This window comes from Amblyraja radiata, chromosome 4 (genome assembly GCF_010909765.2).
Source record: "Amblyraja radiata isolate CabotCenter1 chromosome 4, sAmbRad1.1.pri, whole genome shotgun sequence".
Classification (NCBI taxonomy): Eukaryota; Metazoa; Chordata; class Chondrichthyes; order Rajiformes; family Rajidae; genus Amblyraja; species Amblyraja radiata.
In genome coordinates this window covers 121167154-121185232 of record NC_045959.1, presented here as the reverse complement: position 1 = coordinate 121185232, position 18079 = coordinate 121167154, and the positions used below count along the sequence as shown (strand labels likewise).

The following is an 18079-nucleotide window of genomic DNA, read 5'->3' as shown; positions in this document are numbered from 1 at the left end:
TGTTACTCTCCTCACTTCCACCAGCCAACATCCCCCATAAATCCTCCTCTTTGTAGAACCATATCCAACCTCAAACTCTCCACTTTTCACCCAGTCAGCTTTCTATCCCAGGCTTTACTCAGTAATAGCCAAGTTCAGTTTTAGTTTAGTTTAGAGATACAGCGTGGAAACAGGCCCTTCGGCCCACCGAGTCCGTGCCGACCAGCGATCCCCGCACACTAACACTATCCTACACACACTAGGGACAATTTACAATTCAATTAACCTACAAACCTGCACGTCTTTGGAGCGTGGGAGGAAACCGAAGATCTCGGAGAAAACCCACGTGGTCACATGGGGAACGTACAGACTCCGCACAGACAGCACCCGTACATGGGATCGAACCCGGGTCTCTGGTGTTGCAAGCACTGTAAGGCAGCAACTCTACCGCTGCGCCACCGTGCCACCCGGTGTTATACCCCAGTTTCGTATGGTAAGGAACTGCAGATGCTGGTTAATACCGAAAATAGACACAAAGTGCTGGAGTGACTCAGCGGGACAGACAGACAGGCAGGCAGCAGCCTGAGAGAACATGGATGGGTGACATTTCGTGTTAGGACCTTCAGACTGAAAGTAGAGGGGGCGGGGAAACAATAGACAATAGGTGCAGGAGTAATAATAATAATAATGGATGGGATTTATATAGCGCCTTTCTAATACTCAAGGCGCTTTACATCGCATTATTCATTCACTCCTCAGTCACACTCGGTGGTGGTAAGCTACTTCTGTAGCCACAGCTGCCCTGGGGCAGACTGACGGAAGCGTGGCTGCCAATCTGCGCCTACGGCTCCTCCGACCACCACCAATCACTCGCACACATTCACACACAGGCAAAGGTGGGTGAAGTGTCTTGCCCAAGGACACAACGACAGTATGCACTCCAAGCGGGATTCGAACCGGCTACCTTCCGGTTGCCAGCCGAACACTTAGCCCATTGTGCCATCTGTCGTCCCAAAGTAGTAGGAGTAGGCCATTCGGCCCTTCGAGCCAGCACCGCCATTCAATTTGATCATGGCTGATCATCCCCAATCAGTTCCCCGTTCCTGCCTTCTCCCCATATCCCCTGACTCCGCTATTTTTAAGAGCCCTACCTAGCTCTCTCTTGAAAGTATCCAGAGAACCGGCCTCCACCGCCCTCTGAGGCAGAGAATTCCACAGACTTACCACTCTCTGTGAGAAAAAGTGTTTCCTCATCTCTGTTCTAAATGGCTTACCCCTTATTCTTAAACTGTGGCCCCTGGTTCTGGAAGAAACTGGAGGAAAGAAAAGGCCAAAACAAAGCAGGGCCGGCAACAGATGGCCAAGGAAGGGTGGAGCCCACAATGGCCCGTTGTTGGCTGGGGAAGAGGTGATACGAAGGGACACGAGGATGCGAACATTGGAACTGGTAGGATGGCTAGGGTGGGGGAGAGGGAGGGGAGAGACCCAGTCTTATTGGTTAACTCGCTATCATAGGAACATAAACAATTGGTGCAGGAGTAGGCCATTCGGCCCTTCGAGCCAGCTCCGCCATTCAATGTGATCATGGCTGATCATCCACAATCAGTACCCAGTTTCTGCTTTTCCCCCCATATCCCTTGATTCCGTTATCCCTAAGAGCTAAATCTAACTATCTTGAAAACATCCAGTGAATCGGCCTCCACTGCCTTCTGTGGCAGAGAATTCCACAGATTCACAACTCTTTGGGTGAATATGTTTTTCCTCGTCCCAGTCCTAAAGATAGATCATGATCACAGTGAATGGTGGTACTGACTCGAAGGGCCGAATGGCCTAGTCCTTAATCTATTGTCTATTGTCTAAATGACCAACCCCTTATTGTTAAACTGTGATCCCTGGTTCTGGACTCCCCCAACATGGGGAATATTTTTCCAGCATCTCACCTGTCCCATAAGAATTTTATATGTATCTATAAGACACCCTCTCATCCTTCTAAATTCCAGTGAATACAAGCCCAGTTGACTCATTCTCTCAGCATATGACAGTCCCGCTATCCCGGGAATTAACCTGGTGAACCTACGCTGCACTCCCTCAAAAGCAAGAATGTCCTTCCTCAAATCCTGAAACTATTCCAACCATCCTTTAACTTTGCGCAATGGCACCTCATTGTAATCCAGGAATGAGTGGGTTAACCTATGATGAACGTTTGTTGGCACTGGGCCTGTACTCGCTGGAGTTTAGAAGAATGAGGGGTCACCTCATTGAAACATACAGAATAATGAAAGGCCCAGATAGAGTGGATGTGGAGAGGATGTTTCCACTAGTGGGAGAGTCTAGGACTAGAGGTCACAGCCTCAAAACTTAAAGGATGTTCTTTTAGAAATGAGTTGAGGAGAAATTTCTTTAGTCAGAGGGCAGTGAATCTATGGAGTTCTTTGCCACAGAAGACAGAGAAAAATAGATACAGGTGTCAGAGGTTATGGGGCGAAGGTAGGAGAATGGGGTTAGGAGGGAGAGATAGATCAGCCATGATTGAATGGTGGAGTAGACTTGATGGGCCGAATGGCCTAATTCTGCTCCTATCACTTGCGACCTTATGACAATGGTACATCACTGTGAACAAATCACAAAGTGGTTATCATGAACAAAGATGATACAACCGCACGCACAAACCCTCCCAACATCAGCTTCCAGCAAGAACTTTAGGTTTCAGGGTCTTTAACTCTACGACTTTTCCTGCAATCTATTTCTGATGTTTACATACATTTCCTGCCCTATTTCTGGCTATTTAGAGGTTTAAGTCCACGTGCCTCTCAAGATTTGACAGTCTAGTATCTAGTATTTATATTATTTTCTAAGTTTTACTAATTTTATAAGATCCACATAAATTTGATCAGAGTCTTCTCCCCTCCTGTCAGGGTCTTGACTCTACCTCAACCCTGAAGCTCTTGTCGAAACAGTCTCCATTGTATGAGGTCAATGTACTACAGTAATAATAACACACATGCATCCTACCACTACACTCCACACATGTGACAAGAATGCATCTGGCATCAAATACAATGCCTCTTTACCCACTGTGAAAGTTGTCCACAAGATGTTCTCAACCAAATTAAATAAACCCATGATCATTACTCACAATAGCTTTTACCAATCAGTCTGATGGGTCCCATCTTGACACGTCACCTATCCATGTTCTCCACAGATGCTGCCTGACCCGCTGAGTTACTCCAGCACTCTGTGAAACGTCACCTATCCATGTCCTCCACAGATGCTGCCTGACCTGCTGAGTTACTCCAGCACTCTGTGAAACGTCACCTATCCATGTTCTCCACAGATGCTGCCTGGCCCGCTGAGTTACTCCAGCACTCTGTGAAACGTCACCTATCCATGTTCTCCACAGATGCTGCCTGACCCGCTGAGTTACTCCAGCACTCTGTGAAACGTCACCTATCCATGTTCTCCACAGATGCTGCCTGACCCGCTGAGTTATCCCAGGTTTTTAACCCTTTAATTCCCTTTGGCTGCTGCAGCACAGCTGAATTCCAATACAAATACATCATTCATTCAAAACCTAAACATTAAAGGAAAAATATTGCATATTTAGCGATCCAAGTACAGAACAGTTGTAAACTTTGCTGCAACTGGACAACTTAACCCTAACCCTAAGAGCCCTGTTAATTTTACGTGTGGCTCTGCTTAAAGAACGAGACTTGTGATAAACAGGGAAATCGCCTCTGCGTTTCAGAACCAGAATAACTAGCTTCACAAACATCACCCACACCAGTTAGGCTGAGGTTTCTTTATATATGAAAACGCTTGCATGCATGAAGATAGTTCAAAGTAGACTTAAACGTGGAGAAAAGTTTGCAAGTGAGGTAAGAGTTTAGTGATTTGCGTGAACATTGAGTGCTGATGCCACAGGCTGCAGCAATGGACACAATTTTATTACCCATCCATCATCATCATCATCTAGTAGCGGGGTCTGCTTGGAATGCCAGTGATGCAACAATGAAAAGGGAAAAGCATGGCAGGAAGAACTTGTGTGCACAATGTGCAAGATGACTCGGAGTTCATTATCAACAATAAAAATCGCAAGTCCAATTATTGTTTCCTTTGAAGCTTTTTTTTGGGCAGAATTTAACCATTGAGTTCTTGCATTGATGACGGTCCCAATATTGAGCTCCTGCCTGAATTGACACCAAACGTTGTAAACTTTGATATATTTTAATCTAAGCTGTGATGACACTAGTGTCTCGGAGAGAAAGCTTTCACGTCATAACATATAATCCAAATTAGAGGACATCTTAGAGCAAGGAAACCATGGTATTTTTAGTAAGAAAGAACTGTAGATGTTGGTTTAAATTGAAGATCGACACAAAATGCTGGTGTAACTCAGCGGGACAGGCAGCATCTCTAGAGAGAAGGAATGATGACGTTTCGAAACGTCTCCCATTCCAGCGATGCGCCTGTCCCGCTGAGTTACTCCAGCATTTTGTGTCTATGGTATTTTTAGTTCTTTGCAAAGGCAAAGTGGAGGTTCCGTATTCCCCTCTCTCCCCCCGAGGAGTTCTGTCCCATCGTCCAAGGCCTCTCCCCCACCTGAAGCCACTTTGCTAGTCATATCTATTTTTGAACGGCCGACTATATCAGCACACTATTGAGCTTAAGAGTCAGAGGGGTTAAAAACAACTGAGGATAGGGAGTGCACAAGAACCCTGATGTTGAAGCCATCCATTGACTGCCAGAATTCAATCCCATTGTAAAAAATAGGCAATAGGTGATACCATTCAACATGTGAAATACTTTGTGTTGTAATTAGATAAATAATGAGGAGCACCTCAAGCTTCAAACAAGAAAGACAAACAGCACGGGTTCTGCAATCCAGCATAGTCATAACTTTTATTTTTTTTCCTTTGTTTAGCAAGACAGTATTTTCCTCTTTTACAAAAAAGTGTAGCAGAATAAGTAATGAAAGTTTGGTAAAAAATTCTTCATGAGGTAGTGTGCTTGGCGACAAGACTACCTGCACTACCCGCACACACACGCACACACTTGGTCCCGAAGCACATTTCCAGCCGCTTCTGTCAGGGAATTCAAACACTACCTCGTGACGGATTTTTTTTTTTTTTTTTAAATTGCTTTAAAAAAGATGTACAACACATTGCATAAATTTCTTGACAAAACAACCTCCTCTTTTGCCACTAACATGATCGATAGCTTACACTGACTTGACGTCAAAGACATCATGCGACTTATAGCCTTCACGCCGACATCAAATGGCACGACTTTAAACATTGCTGAACAACAATCAGAAGAGTACATTCAGTTGAAGGCAGCACTGATGGCTTTGAGTGAGTTACAAGGCAGTTACACCAATCGTAGGCTTCAGATCAGGGTTCTTACTAGGAATTTTAGAATTTCTTCCCAAGAAAGGAAAAAGACTCTTTAGTTCCCTCATATAGAAAACAAAACAACCTTTGGTTATAAAAAATCTTTCCATCAAAAGTTCACCTTATACTCTTAGTTCTCCCTTTCTCTACCCATTTCGTGATCAATTTAGCCCCAAAAATGTAAACTGAAAATCTGGGTGGTAGAGTGCATGATTACAGCCTCCTGGTTTTGAGAGAAGTGAACAGTATAGACAACAAACATAATTTTGAACAAATCCAATTGGCAAGAATTGATTTTGTGACAATGAGTGGACTTTGGAGAAGTCGATGGCATGCCCCGTCATCCAAGCCTAGAAATGGTGCTAGCCTGAAAGCTGCAGAAACCTTGAACAAACACGGAAACAAATTCAAGCTGGCAATGACAGGGACTTGGTTAATAGTGGAGACGTACGCAAATGGACATTTCAGCGAGCAATCATTTAAAACCTCAAGCCTGATTCGCTGGTGTCGCTGATGTCCCCCAGAGCCTGCCATTTGGGCAAGTGTTCCCTCTAGCTCACACTGAGCCAAATGATTATTTTCCTCCAGCTTTTCCATTTTCAGTATCGGAAATCATGATGTGATGGGTGGCTCCTTCGGAAGGAGGAAGATGAGAGAAATCATAGCAAGAAGAAGAAAAATACTGGCTGATTTAGTTACATCTGGTGTTTGAAACTATATATACTGGACCAAGAGCCACGGGACACTGACTGGTGTAGAGTGATGTTAGTAATTGAGCCAGTTCTACAATTACGCAGGAGAGATTCCTGTTTATTCCACAAATCAACAAACTTTCTGCTCTGCCTTTTTGATTTTGTTTAGAGTCTACATCTTGTTCCAGACTTTGATGAACACTTTAGTTGGCTGGAGAAAGTCCACCCACAATATTTATAACAATGAGAGCTAGGCTCTCTCCTTTGACAGTCTTGGACATGACTATAAGTACAATGCATCCGGCCTGTCACTCACTCAGTGAACAGACCACAGCTAATTACAAACTTCCAAATCCATCTTTGATTATAGAGTCTGGAGACTCATTGTCTCAAAAGTTCTCTCAACCACCGCTGCTTTTGATATCACACATGGTCACACCATCAGACGATTTCAAATTGCAGTCAGGAGCCTCCTCATAACCCATGAGATGGTGCCTGACAGACACTCAAAATACTACCATTCGTAGCCCAAATGCAGCGACATCACTGAGCAATGTTTTACTCCACAAACCCACAGTCTGCTGCCAGCCCAATCAAATCTCAGCAACAACTGGCCCCCTCGCCACCAACTGAAGCACTCCTCCCCATCTCTGTCATTTCATTAAAAAAATATAGATTCAAGATATAAAATTTTAAAGGTAAATTTTCTTACAGAACAAGGAACCACAGAACGATCAAATCATGGGTCAGGGTTCCAAATGCGACAAGATTTTAGTTCCCCCGAGGTTTGATTGAGTACACGTGTGCAACTTGGTCGCTCCATGTATTTTATTTGGTTTGGGCAGCGTGGGAGACGGTCGCTTACCACGGGGGTACGACAGGCAGAAGGCGTTGATGACTTCTATCTGCACCCTCTGGTACACGGCGCTTTGCCAGACTGTCTGATTGTCCTGTCTTACTACTGATGGGGACGGTCAATGGAGCCGTGACAACCCAGGGTGGTGATCTTGGCAACGAATGCCGATTGGAATATTCTAACCTGAGCGACAAAGTGCTGGAGTGAGAGGGGCTTTAGAGAAGAATTGCTCAAGTAAACCACATCTTGCTTCAATGGGTTTAGTTACTCATTTTCCTTCACTGTAGTAGCTTATTTTCGTGTCAGCTTTCGATACCACTACGCAATAATGAATGGAATAGTTGTGCTGAACTTTCAATCCCCTGGTGTTTACAAAGAAATTCATTACAAAAAACACATCAGGGTGACCAACTGGCTGGTTCTGTCAGACTGACTGTGAGTAAATAAATCTAATTCTAGTAGAAAGTTCTTTTTTCTTAAAAAAAACATTGCTGTTTTATATCGAGGATGATATGCAATCCTGAGTTGTGAAATCTGACTCGTTTCTTTCATAAGCAAATGTGGACCAATCAAGAAATGAAAGCCAGGCTTCTATTTTCATCAGCTGTGCAGATTTTAAGTGCATGTTTCAGCCTAAGTAGGAACCATGATCTCAGCAGCTATGGTGCAGTCCAACCCATGAGCAATAAAGTGGAGGAACTGGCATGCATCACATCACTTAAAGTTACGGAGAAAGATCAAAGAAAAGCTTTACATAACTAAACATGCTGACATACCTGAAAATACCAGTATACATGTGGTTTTCAAAGAAAAACAACAAAATCTTCAGAATTCTTTCAACACAATTAACAGCCACAACTAGAAGCTAAATAGCTTTTTGCTTTAAAACCCCCTGTAGGCAAGACTCACTAATCAACGCACTAACCAGTGTGAGGGATATCTGGAGGTGGAGGTGGGGATAATGTCTGAGGAAATTGTACATTGTGGAACTCCTTGCCCTGAGGTATAGGTGGGTCAGGAGGATGATTGGTGGCCAGTGAGCTCCAGGGTGCTTCCTCAGCCTTTGTCTTCCTTGTTCGCAGTTTAGTCACAGATGAAGATGAAGAAAGTGGATCACTTTTCTGATTCAGACGATAGGAGTCACCACTGCTCCCTTCAGTCTTCAGCTGGGCGATGGAATCAGGGGGCTGCAGCTGCAGAAGACCAAAGGACAACAATTAACTGAGATAATCCCAGCCTGCTGAAGCTATCGCAGCTCGTTTCACACTAAAACTACCAACTGGATTTCAACTTCAACCTGGACAAGTCAAGACGAAAACAAAGATTCATTTTAAATTTCATGCAGGAACCACAAAGTTCATTTATCCTAACTTGTTCAACAGACATAAACATTGGTACGAAGGAACTGCAGATGCTGGTTTAAATCGAAGTGGCACAAAATGCTGGAGTAACTCAGTGGGACAGGCAGCATCTCTGGAGAGGAGGAATGGGTGACGTTCCAGGTCGAGACCCTTCTACAGACTCGATCCGAAATGTCACCCATTGCTTCTCCCCAGAGATGCTGCCTGACCTGCTGAGTTACTCCAACATCTGCAGTTCTTTCCTGCACAGCTTGTCATAATGAAGGTGACTGATTAAAAGCATGGGAGATGATAGAATTGAAACCTATAATGTGAGGAGACTAGATGTGTAAATATTAGCTCGCACCCTATGGATATACATCACTAGGAGGCATTGTTTCTGAACGTAATGTTGTGAGGAGAATGTACGGGGTGAACACAGTCTTTTAGCCAGAGTGGAGGACTCGGGAACTAGAGACATGGGTTTATGGTGAGAGAGGAAAGGTTTAATAGGAATCTGAGAGGCAATCTTTTCTCAGAGGGTGGTGGGTGTATGGAATGAGCTACCAGAGGAGGTAGTTGAGGCAGGGACTATAACAGCATTTAATCGCATCTACCCTTAATGCATGGGGACATGGATCTGAAAGGTTTAGAGGGACATGGGCAAAACACGGGAAAGTGGAGACAGACACAAAAAGCTGGAGTAACTCAGCGGGACAGGCAGCATCTCTGGGGAGAAGGAATGGGCGACGTTTCAGGTCAAGACCCTTCTTCAGACTGATGTCGGGGGAGTGGGCGGGACAGAGATAGATTGTAGTTGGAGGCAGTAAGACTGGTGGGAGAACTGGGAAGGGGGAGGGGATGGAGAGAGGGGGAAAGCAAGGGCTACTTGAAGTTAGAGAAGTCAATGTTCATACCGCTGGGGTGTAAGCTGCCCAAGTAAAATATGAGGTGCTGTTCCTCCAATTTGTGCTGGGCCTCACTCTGACAATGGAGGAGGCCCAGGACAGAAAGGTCAGGTTGGGAATGGGAGGGGGAGTTAAAGTGTTTAGCAACTGGGAGATCAGGTAGGTTAAGACAGACTTAGCGGAGGTGTTCGGCGAAAAGATCGCCGAGCCTGCGCTTGGTCTCGCCAATATAGGAGTCCACACCTGGAAGCCCTTTATCACAGAAATAATGTAGAGAAATGTCACTGAAATGCCTGCAGGGCAAATATATTCACCAAATATAAGAATCAAACCTGCGTTTGATGATTCCGACTGAATATCATGTTGTGCTGCTGCAAGAATCCCATCATTCCATTTCGGGATATAGAACAATAAAACACTCTTTGACTCTCTTCCTCTCCCCCTCTCGACCATAGCGGCACCCGGACTTCATCACCTATTACTAATTTCACTTTGGCAAACATAGAAACATGGACAACAGGTGTAGGAGTAGGCCATTCGGCCCTTCAAGGCAGCACCGCCATTCAATGTGATCATGGCTGATCATTACCAATCAGTACCCCGTTCCTGCTTTTCCCCCATATCCCTCGATTCCGTTAGCACTAAGAGCTAAATCCAACTCTCTCTTGAATACATCCAGTGAATTGGTCTCCACTGCCTTCTGTGGCAGAGCATTCCACAGATTCACAACTCTCTGGGTCAAGAGGTTCTTCCTCAACTCCCTTCTAAATGGGTTACCCCTTATTCTTAAACTGTGACCCCTGGTTCTGGACTCCGCCAACATGGGGAACAATCCAGCAAACAATCTACGTACTACCCGGCTGATGTTATTATATTTGGCCTATTTGGATAATCCTCACCTTCTGCTGTAGCTCTCTGGAAGGAACCATGTGTAAAAAGCAGACCTTTGTTACCAATGGTGATGCAAAACCACCAGGCTGGGCAAGGCACGGAGCCCTGTACTAGGAAAATCCAAATATTTCCACAATAGCTGATGATACAAAGACTGGTGGCACTGTGGAGTTCACATGGTCATAAGTGATAGGAGCAGAATTAGGCCATTCGGCCCATCAAGTCTTCTCCACCATTCAATCATTGCTGATCTATCTCTCCCTCCTAACCCATTCTCCTGCCTTCTCCCCATAACCCCTGACACCCGTACTAATCAAGAATCTATCTATCTCTGCCTGTGAGTGTGAGGATGATGCAGGGAAGCTTTGTTGAAGGAATAAATGTGGAACATTTTTGTCATCCATTTTTGTAGAAATGAAAATAGAAAGGCAAAGTATGTTTTTAAATGAGAGATTGGTTTTGTCATTCAGAAGGACTTGGGTGTCCTTGTACATAAACCATTGTACGCATACCATTAGGACAGCAAAGGGCTTGTTGACTTGTGTAAGCACAGTTGTGTTCAATCATGTTGTGTTCACACCTGGCCTGGACAACTGTGTATACTTGTGATAAAGGGAATGCAGGGAAAACTCCTCTGATTCAGCTCTAGGATAGCAGATGTGCAGTACGAGTAGTGATTAACCAGTTCTTTCACTAGAGTTCAGAAGAATGAGGATCTAATTGAAACAAAGATTTGGCAGGGTATTGTGCGGGAGTACTCAGCGGGTCAGGCAGCATCTGTGGAGAACATGGATAGGTGACGTTTCACAGAGTGCTGGAGTAACTCAGCGGGTCAGGCAGCATCTGTGGAGAACATGGATAGGTGACGTTTCACAGAGTGCTGGAGTAACTCAGCGGGTCAGGCAACATCTGTGGAGAACATGGATAGGTGACGTTTCACAGAGTGCTGGAGTAACTCAGCGGGTCAGGCAGCATCTGTGGAGAACATGGATAGGTGACGTTTCACAGAGTGCTGGAGTAACTCAGTGGGTCAGGCAGCATCTGTGGAGAACATGGATAGGTGACGTTTTGGGTCGGGACCGTTCTCCAGAATGAGGGTAGATACAATGTTGATGTCTTCCCAGCTGGGCTTCTAGAATCTCAAAATATGTGGTCAGACATTCAAGGGAGGGATGAAAACCTTTCTTCCTCCAGAGTTTACTGAATCTGTGGAATTCATTACACAAGAGGGCTGTGCAAGCTTGATTGTTGAGTGTATTCAAGACAAGAGATTAATAGAATTTAGAAATTAAGGAAATGTGGAGATGTGGGGTTAGTGCAGGAAAATGGCACTGAGGTGTAACATCACCCAGGATCTTGTCATGATGGCAGAGCAGGTATGAGGGGCCAAATGGCTAACTTTTATTTATTACTAGATCAAGTGGGACCCGTTGGGTCTCTGTCACACGGGAGGCCTGGTCCCACAACACAACCCGTTCTCCAATGAAATATTCTACCACTAACCCGTTCCCCCAACACAACCCGTTCCCTCATCGCAATATTCCACCACTCACCCATAGCCCCCAACTGCGCAGGGGCGGTAATTTCCCTTTATTCAGCCTCCCTCTTTTTAAATGTAAAAAAAAATTCCAATTGTACTTGCTGCCAGGACTCAGTGTCCTGGGATTTGCAACATTGTAGCGGGCAGGGCTACAATCCCATTGTGACGTCATAGCCATAACTGCCACTGAAACTTCAAGTCATTTTTCTCAAAGTGGGGTTTTGTAAAGTTAAAAATGTGAATAACTTGTAAAATATTACACCAATCCGAACGAAACTTGATAAAAAACACACCACAAGACAGTTGTGAGTGAGGTGGTCCAAAAATTGTTGCACTATCGTGTGCCGTTTTGGCGTAGTTCCGAGAGCACGCACGCACACAGAATCACAAACAAGATGAGAGGTTTAGTAATATACTAGACTAAGTGGGACCCGTTGGGTCCCATTTTCACACGGGAGGCCTGGTTCCCCTAACGCAATATAGAAACATAGAAAATAGGTGTAGGAGTAGGCCATTCGGCCCTTCGAGCCTGCACCGCCATTCAATATGATCATGGCTGATCATCCAACTTAGTATCCTGTACCTGCCTTCTCTCCATACCCCCTGATCCCTTTAGCCACAAGGGCCACATCTAACTCCCTCTTAAATATAGCCAATGAACTGGCCTCAACTACCTTCTGCGGGAGAGAATTCCAGAGATTCATCACTCTCTGAGTGAAAAAAGTTTTCCTCATCTCGGTCCTAAAAGATTTCCCCCTTATCCTTAAACTGTGACCCCTTGTTCTGGACTTCCCCAACATCGGGAACAATCTTCCTGCATCTAGCCTGTCCAACCCCTTAAGAGATATTCCACCTCTCCACCAATTCCAATATTCCACCATTTACGCATAGCCCCCAACTGTGCAGGCGTGACTGACGGGTTCCCATTGTGACGCCCCTGATCCCCCTCCTCCCCTCACCCCCCACTCCGCCCCTTGCCCTTCTCCCCCCCCCCCCACGCACTCACTCCACCACATCCACTCTTGGTGGCTCTCCTGCAGCGCAGCCATTCCCTCCCATTGGGTTCCCATCGTGACGTGGAACACGCAGGTGTTACTGCGCAGGTGCAGCTGACGGGCACGGCAAGTGGAAAGGGGATTTAATAAAGCTTAAAATGTGAATAACTCTTAAAATATAACAACAATTTAAACGTTAAAGAGATTTATTCAGTCCATTCTTTCTTGTTGTGTCTCTTGTTGCGTTCTGCAGCTGGGGGAGGGGGTCAGCTTAAGGCGGGGGGCTTTCGGGGACCGGTGGGGGCAGCGTCCTGCAGCCTGGGAGGGGCACGCCTTCAGGCGGGGCTGTCAGCAGCCGGTGGGGCATCCTGCAGCCGGGGGAGGGGGATGGCTTCAGGCGGTGGCCAATGGGTGGGGCTTTCTGGAGGGTTAGTATGGGTACTATGGGCCAAAGGGACTGGTTTCCAGAGGGCTAGTATAGACATTGTGGGCCAAATGGATTCTCGGACTCACAGTTCACTCACTCATGGCTGGTGGATTCAGTTCACTCACTCATGGCTGGTGGACTCACAGTTCACTCACTCACGGCTGGTGGACTCACAGTTCACTCACTCACGGCTGGTGGACTAACAGTTAACTTTCTCACGGCTGATGGACTCACAGTTCACTCACTCACGGCTGGTGGACTCACAGTTCACTCACTCACTCACTCACGGCTGATGAGCTCACAGTTCACTCACTCACTCAAGGCTGGTGGGCTCACAGTTCACTCAGCCACGGCTGCTGGAGCCACAGTTCACTACACACGGCTGCTGGACCCGACTCTCACTCACGGCTTCTGGACCCGACTCTCACACGGCTTCTGGACCCGACTCTCACTCACGGCTTCTGGACCCGACTCTCACTCACGGCTTCTGGACTCAACTCTCACTCACGGCTTCCGGGCTTGCTGACTCACGCCCGACTTCTGGATTCACGCCCGGCCTCCGGGACTTTATTCTCATCGCCCCTGGAAGCGGCGTTACCTTCATGGTGACTGATAGACGAGAAGACCATTCTGCTCATCTCACGATTTTTTAAACCTTCATAACTTTTCTAATATTCCACCAATTGGAACAAAACTTGGTGCGCTTGGTGCAGAGAATGGTGAGTAAGGTGGCGAAAAAATCATAGCAATATAGTGCACCGTTTTTGCGCAAATTTAAATACAACGCAGACCGGAAGTGGTCAAGACGAGAGTTTTAGTAATAGTATAGATAGATACTAGACCAAGTGGGACCCCTTGGGGCCCATTCCCCCAACGCAAGAATCCACCACTCACCCGTTCCCCCAACACAACCCGTTTCCACTCACCTGTTCCCCCAACATAACCTGTTCAACAACACAATATTCCACCACTCACCCATAGCCCCGACAGGAGGCCTGGTTCCCCCATCGTAAGATTCCACCACTCCCTTGCCCCTCCCCCAGCACTTCCAATTGCAATTCCACTTCCCCTGGCCCCTCCCCCATCTGTTCAATCACTTGCTTCCAGGCACATGACTAAGTGTTCTATGATGGCAACATTGTTGCAAATGTCGGGTGGAGGACTGTGAGATCCCATTGTGACGTCATAGCTTCAAATGCCAGCACTGAAGTGTTGAAGTGATTATCAAAGTGGATTTAGTCAACTTAAAAATGTGATAACTTGTGAAATATAACATCAATCTGAATGAAACTTGATACAAACAACCACAGGTCAATGGTGAATAAGGTGCAAACGCAATTGTGTACCGTTGTGCCGTAGTTCCTTGAGATGGCACGCACGCAGATAGACAGTCGACCAAACCAGAAGAGAGTTATTAGTAATATATAGATAGATATAGAACACCTTGAACAGTACAACACAGAAACTGGCCCTTCGGCCCACAATACTGTGCCAAACATGATGTCGTAATTTATCCATTTCCACATAACCTATATCTCTCCACTCCCTGCATATCCATGTGCTTATCCAGAAGTGTGTTGGAAAGAACTGCAGATTCTCTCCAGCCTGAGAAATATATATGGGCCGTCTACCCTCTCTATTACTGTTAACCTATCCATGTTGTTTCTTTAGAAAAGTCAAGAGTGTTTTATAGCTATATAGACCAAAAATTCTTATTTGCAGCAGCACAACAGGATTGTAAACACAATAATCAATAGATTATATAATAAACAATTGTCCAATAAGTTAAAAAAAAAAACAATATCGTGCAAAACAAAACAAAGGCCAAAGTCCTTGGTTCACCCAAGGCAGTTTGTAGTTTAGTTGGAGTGTTCAATAATCTATTGGCTATAGGGAAGCAGCTGTTCCTGAACCTGGACGTTAGTTTCCAAACTCCTGTACCTTCCTCCAAATGAGAGCCTGGCCAGGGTTGTGTCAGCAGGGCTCAAAATTAACGGTTGCCTGGGTGCCAATGGCCACCTAAAGACCCGCCGGGCAACCTAAAAGCCGTGTCATTTTACCCGGCTTGGCAAGCACCCGGGTAACCTGCTGTTCAACTCTGAGCTGGCCCCTCTCTATCTCTCTCTCTCTCTCTGTCATTCTCCGTCTCCGCTCTCCGGCCGCTCCTCATCTGCCGGCATGGCCGGCCGGCCGCCTTGCACATGCGCACAACCACAGCCAGCACATCATCGGCTGCCTTGCACATGCACACAACCACAGCCAGCACATCATCAGCTGCCTTGCACATAACCACAGCCACAGCCAGCACATCATCAGCTGCCTTGCACATGCACACTGCCACAGCCAGCACATCATCAGCTGCCTTGCACATGCACACAACCACAGCCAGCACATCATCAGCTGCCTTGCACATGCACACAACCACAGCCAGCACATCATCGGCCGCCCTGCACATGCGCACAACCACAGCCAGCACATCATCGGCCGCCCTGCACATGCACACAACCACAGCCAGCACATCATCAGCTGCCTTGCACATAACCACAGCCACAGCCAGCACATCATCGGCTGCCTTGCACATGCGCACTGCCACAGCCAGCACATCATCGGCTGCCTTGCACATGCACACAACCACAGCCAGCACATCATCGGCCGCCTTGCACATAACCACAGCCAGCACATCATCAGCTGCCCTGCACACAACCACAGCCAGCACATCATCGGCTGCCTTGCACATGCGCACTGCCACAGCCAGCACATCATCGGCTGCCTTGCACATGCGCACTGCCACGGCAACTGGTCGGCGCCGGGCACTTTCTCCCTCCCTTTGCATTGTGGGAGATCTGGCCGCCATTGGTTTCCAGTCGCTGCCTCGCCGCGACCACAGAAAACCAACGCAGAATCACTCCCTGGAGCTGGAGTAACTCCCTGGAGTAACTCTTGCTTCTTGTTTTCCAGGTCTTCCAAAAATATTCCAAATGGAAATTAAACTGGAGGTGGTGGAGGGACCATCACCAAACTCTGAACAATAACAGCCTATTGCATTTTACCTGTTTATTTATTGTGTATATATATGGTCTATGGCAGTGGTTCTCAAATGGGGGTACGCGTACCCCTGGGGATACGTGAAGGCACTCCAGGGGGTACGTGAGATTTTAAAATATAGGCCTACATATATGTAGGCCTATATTTTTGCGCTGGTTAGGGGGTACTTGGCTGAAAAAATATTTCACAGGGGGTACATCACTGAAAAAAGGTTGAGAACCACTGGTCTATGGTATATAAACACACTGAACTTTTATCTCCTGTTCTGTATTTTGTTTACATATTCTGTTGTGCTGCAGCAAGCAAGAATTTCATTGTCCTATCTGGGACACATGACAATACAATTCTCTTGACTTGGACTTAAGCAAAAAAGAGTTCTTGGGGAAAAAAGAGCTACCTTAAATTTAGTTGCGTCTGGTTGGGTAACTATTGTAGGATGAAGACTATTCCATGCTTTAATTGTGCGGGGGAACTCCATGGAACAGCCAGCATCTCTGGATAGAAGAAATTGGGTGAAGTTTCGGGTAGATTCCCTTCTTTAGACTTCCTCTGGCTTTAGTGTTTTTAGTTTAATTTAAAGGTACAGGGTGGAAACAGGCCCTTTGGCCCACCGAGTCCACGCCGACCACCAATCACCTGTACACTAGTTCTATCCCACACGTTAGCGACATGTCATGAGTCAAGAGTGTTTTATTCTCTCATGTCCCAGTTAGAACAATGAAATCCTTACTTGCAGCAGCACAACAGAATATGTAAACATAGTACTCTGTAAACAATGTTATAAACGAGAAAACAAAACAGTGTATATTTATATATGAATATATAAATATATATATTTGTGTGTATATATGTGTGCGTGTGTGTGACACACACAATTTTCCTCCTGGGATTAATAAAGTTCTATCGTATAGTATCGTGTGTGTAAGAAGGAACTGCAGATGCTGGTTTAAACCGAAGATAGACACAAAAAGCTGGAGCAACTCAACAGGTCAGACAGAACCTCTGGACAAAAGGAAAGTATTACGTCTTGGGTTGGGCCTGAAAAAGGTTCCTACACACCTTTGGAATGTGGAAGGAAACAAGAGACTTTATGGCCAATGTACTGCCCCATAGTCTTGAACCGAATTAAAACATAGAGTAGCTGTAATGGGGACATAGCATGACTTAGAGATTTAAGACTGAAAATGGATAGTTTCTTTTTTTTAGTAACCAAAGTTATCAACGTATAATTTTTTTTGTGTTGGAAAACAAAATATAGTGGCACAGCTGGTAGACTTGCTGCCGCACACGCCAGAGATCTGTGTTCGATCCTGTCCTCGGGCACTATCTGTGTATAATATGCACATTCTCCCTGCAAGCGTGTGGGTTTCCTCCCAAGTCCCAAAGACGCATTGGCTTTGTAGATTAACTTGTCTCTGTAAAATTGACCTAATGTGTAGGGAGTAGGTGAGGAAAGTGGGATAACAGAACTTGTGTGAATGGGTAGACAAAAATACTGGAGAAACTCAGCGGGTGAGGCAGCATCTATGGAGCGAAGGAAATAGGTGACGTTTCGGGTCGAAACCCTTCTTCAGACTGATGTGACGGTGGGGAGGGGGGGCGGGAAGAAGAAATGAAGAGGCGGAGACAGTGGGCTGAGAAGGGGAGGAGAAAGCAGCGACTACCTGAAATTGGAGAAGTCAATGTCATACCTCTGGGGTGTAAACTGCCCAAGCGAAATATGACGTGCAGCTCCTCCAATTTACGGTGGTCCTCACTCTGGCAATGGAGGAGGCCCAGGACAAAAAGGTCAGATTCGGAATGGGAGGAGGAGTTGAAGTGCTGAGCCACAGGGAGATCAGGTTGGTTATTTCGAACTGAGCATACGCTTAGTCTCACCGATGCAGAGCAACTGACACCTAGAGCAGCGGATGCAATAGATGAGGTTGGAGGAGGTGCAGGACAGGCACGTGCCATCAGGGTAGGCAAGGTAGGCACTGCCTACCCTGACTAAAATTATGAAATGGTAATTATTAA

The 18079-nt window shown here is 46.1% G+C and overlaps 1 protein-coding gene across 1 annotated transcript in view; it reads right to left on the bottom strand.

Moving 5' to 3' along the window:
• The window catches only part of phf20l1 (PHD finger protein 20 like 1), a gene marked incomplete at its 3' end in the record, with an annotated part of 88905 nt that overhangs the window by 33130 nt on the left and 37696 nt on the right, over positions 1 to 18079 (bottom strand). Inside the window, exon 10 of the mRNA XM_033020367.1 lies at positions 7843 to 8110. Within this exon, the coding sequence (XP_032876258.1) occupies positions 7843 to 8110 (268 nt within the window). The remainder of the gene's footprint in view (positions 1 to 7842; positions 8111 to 18079) is intronic.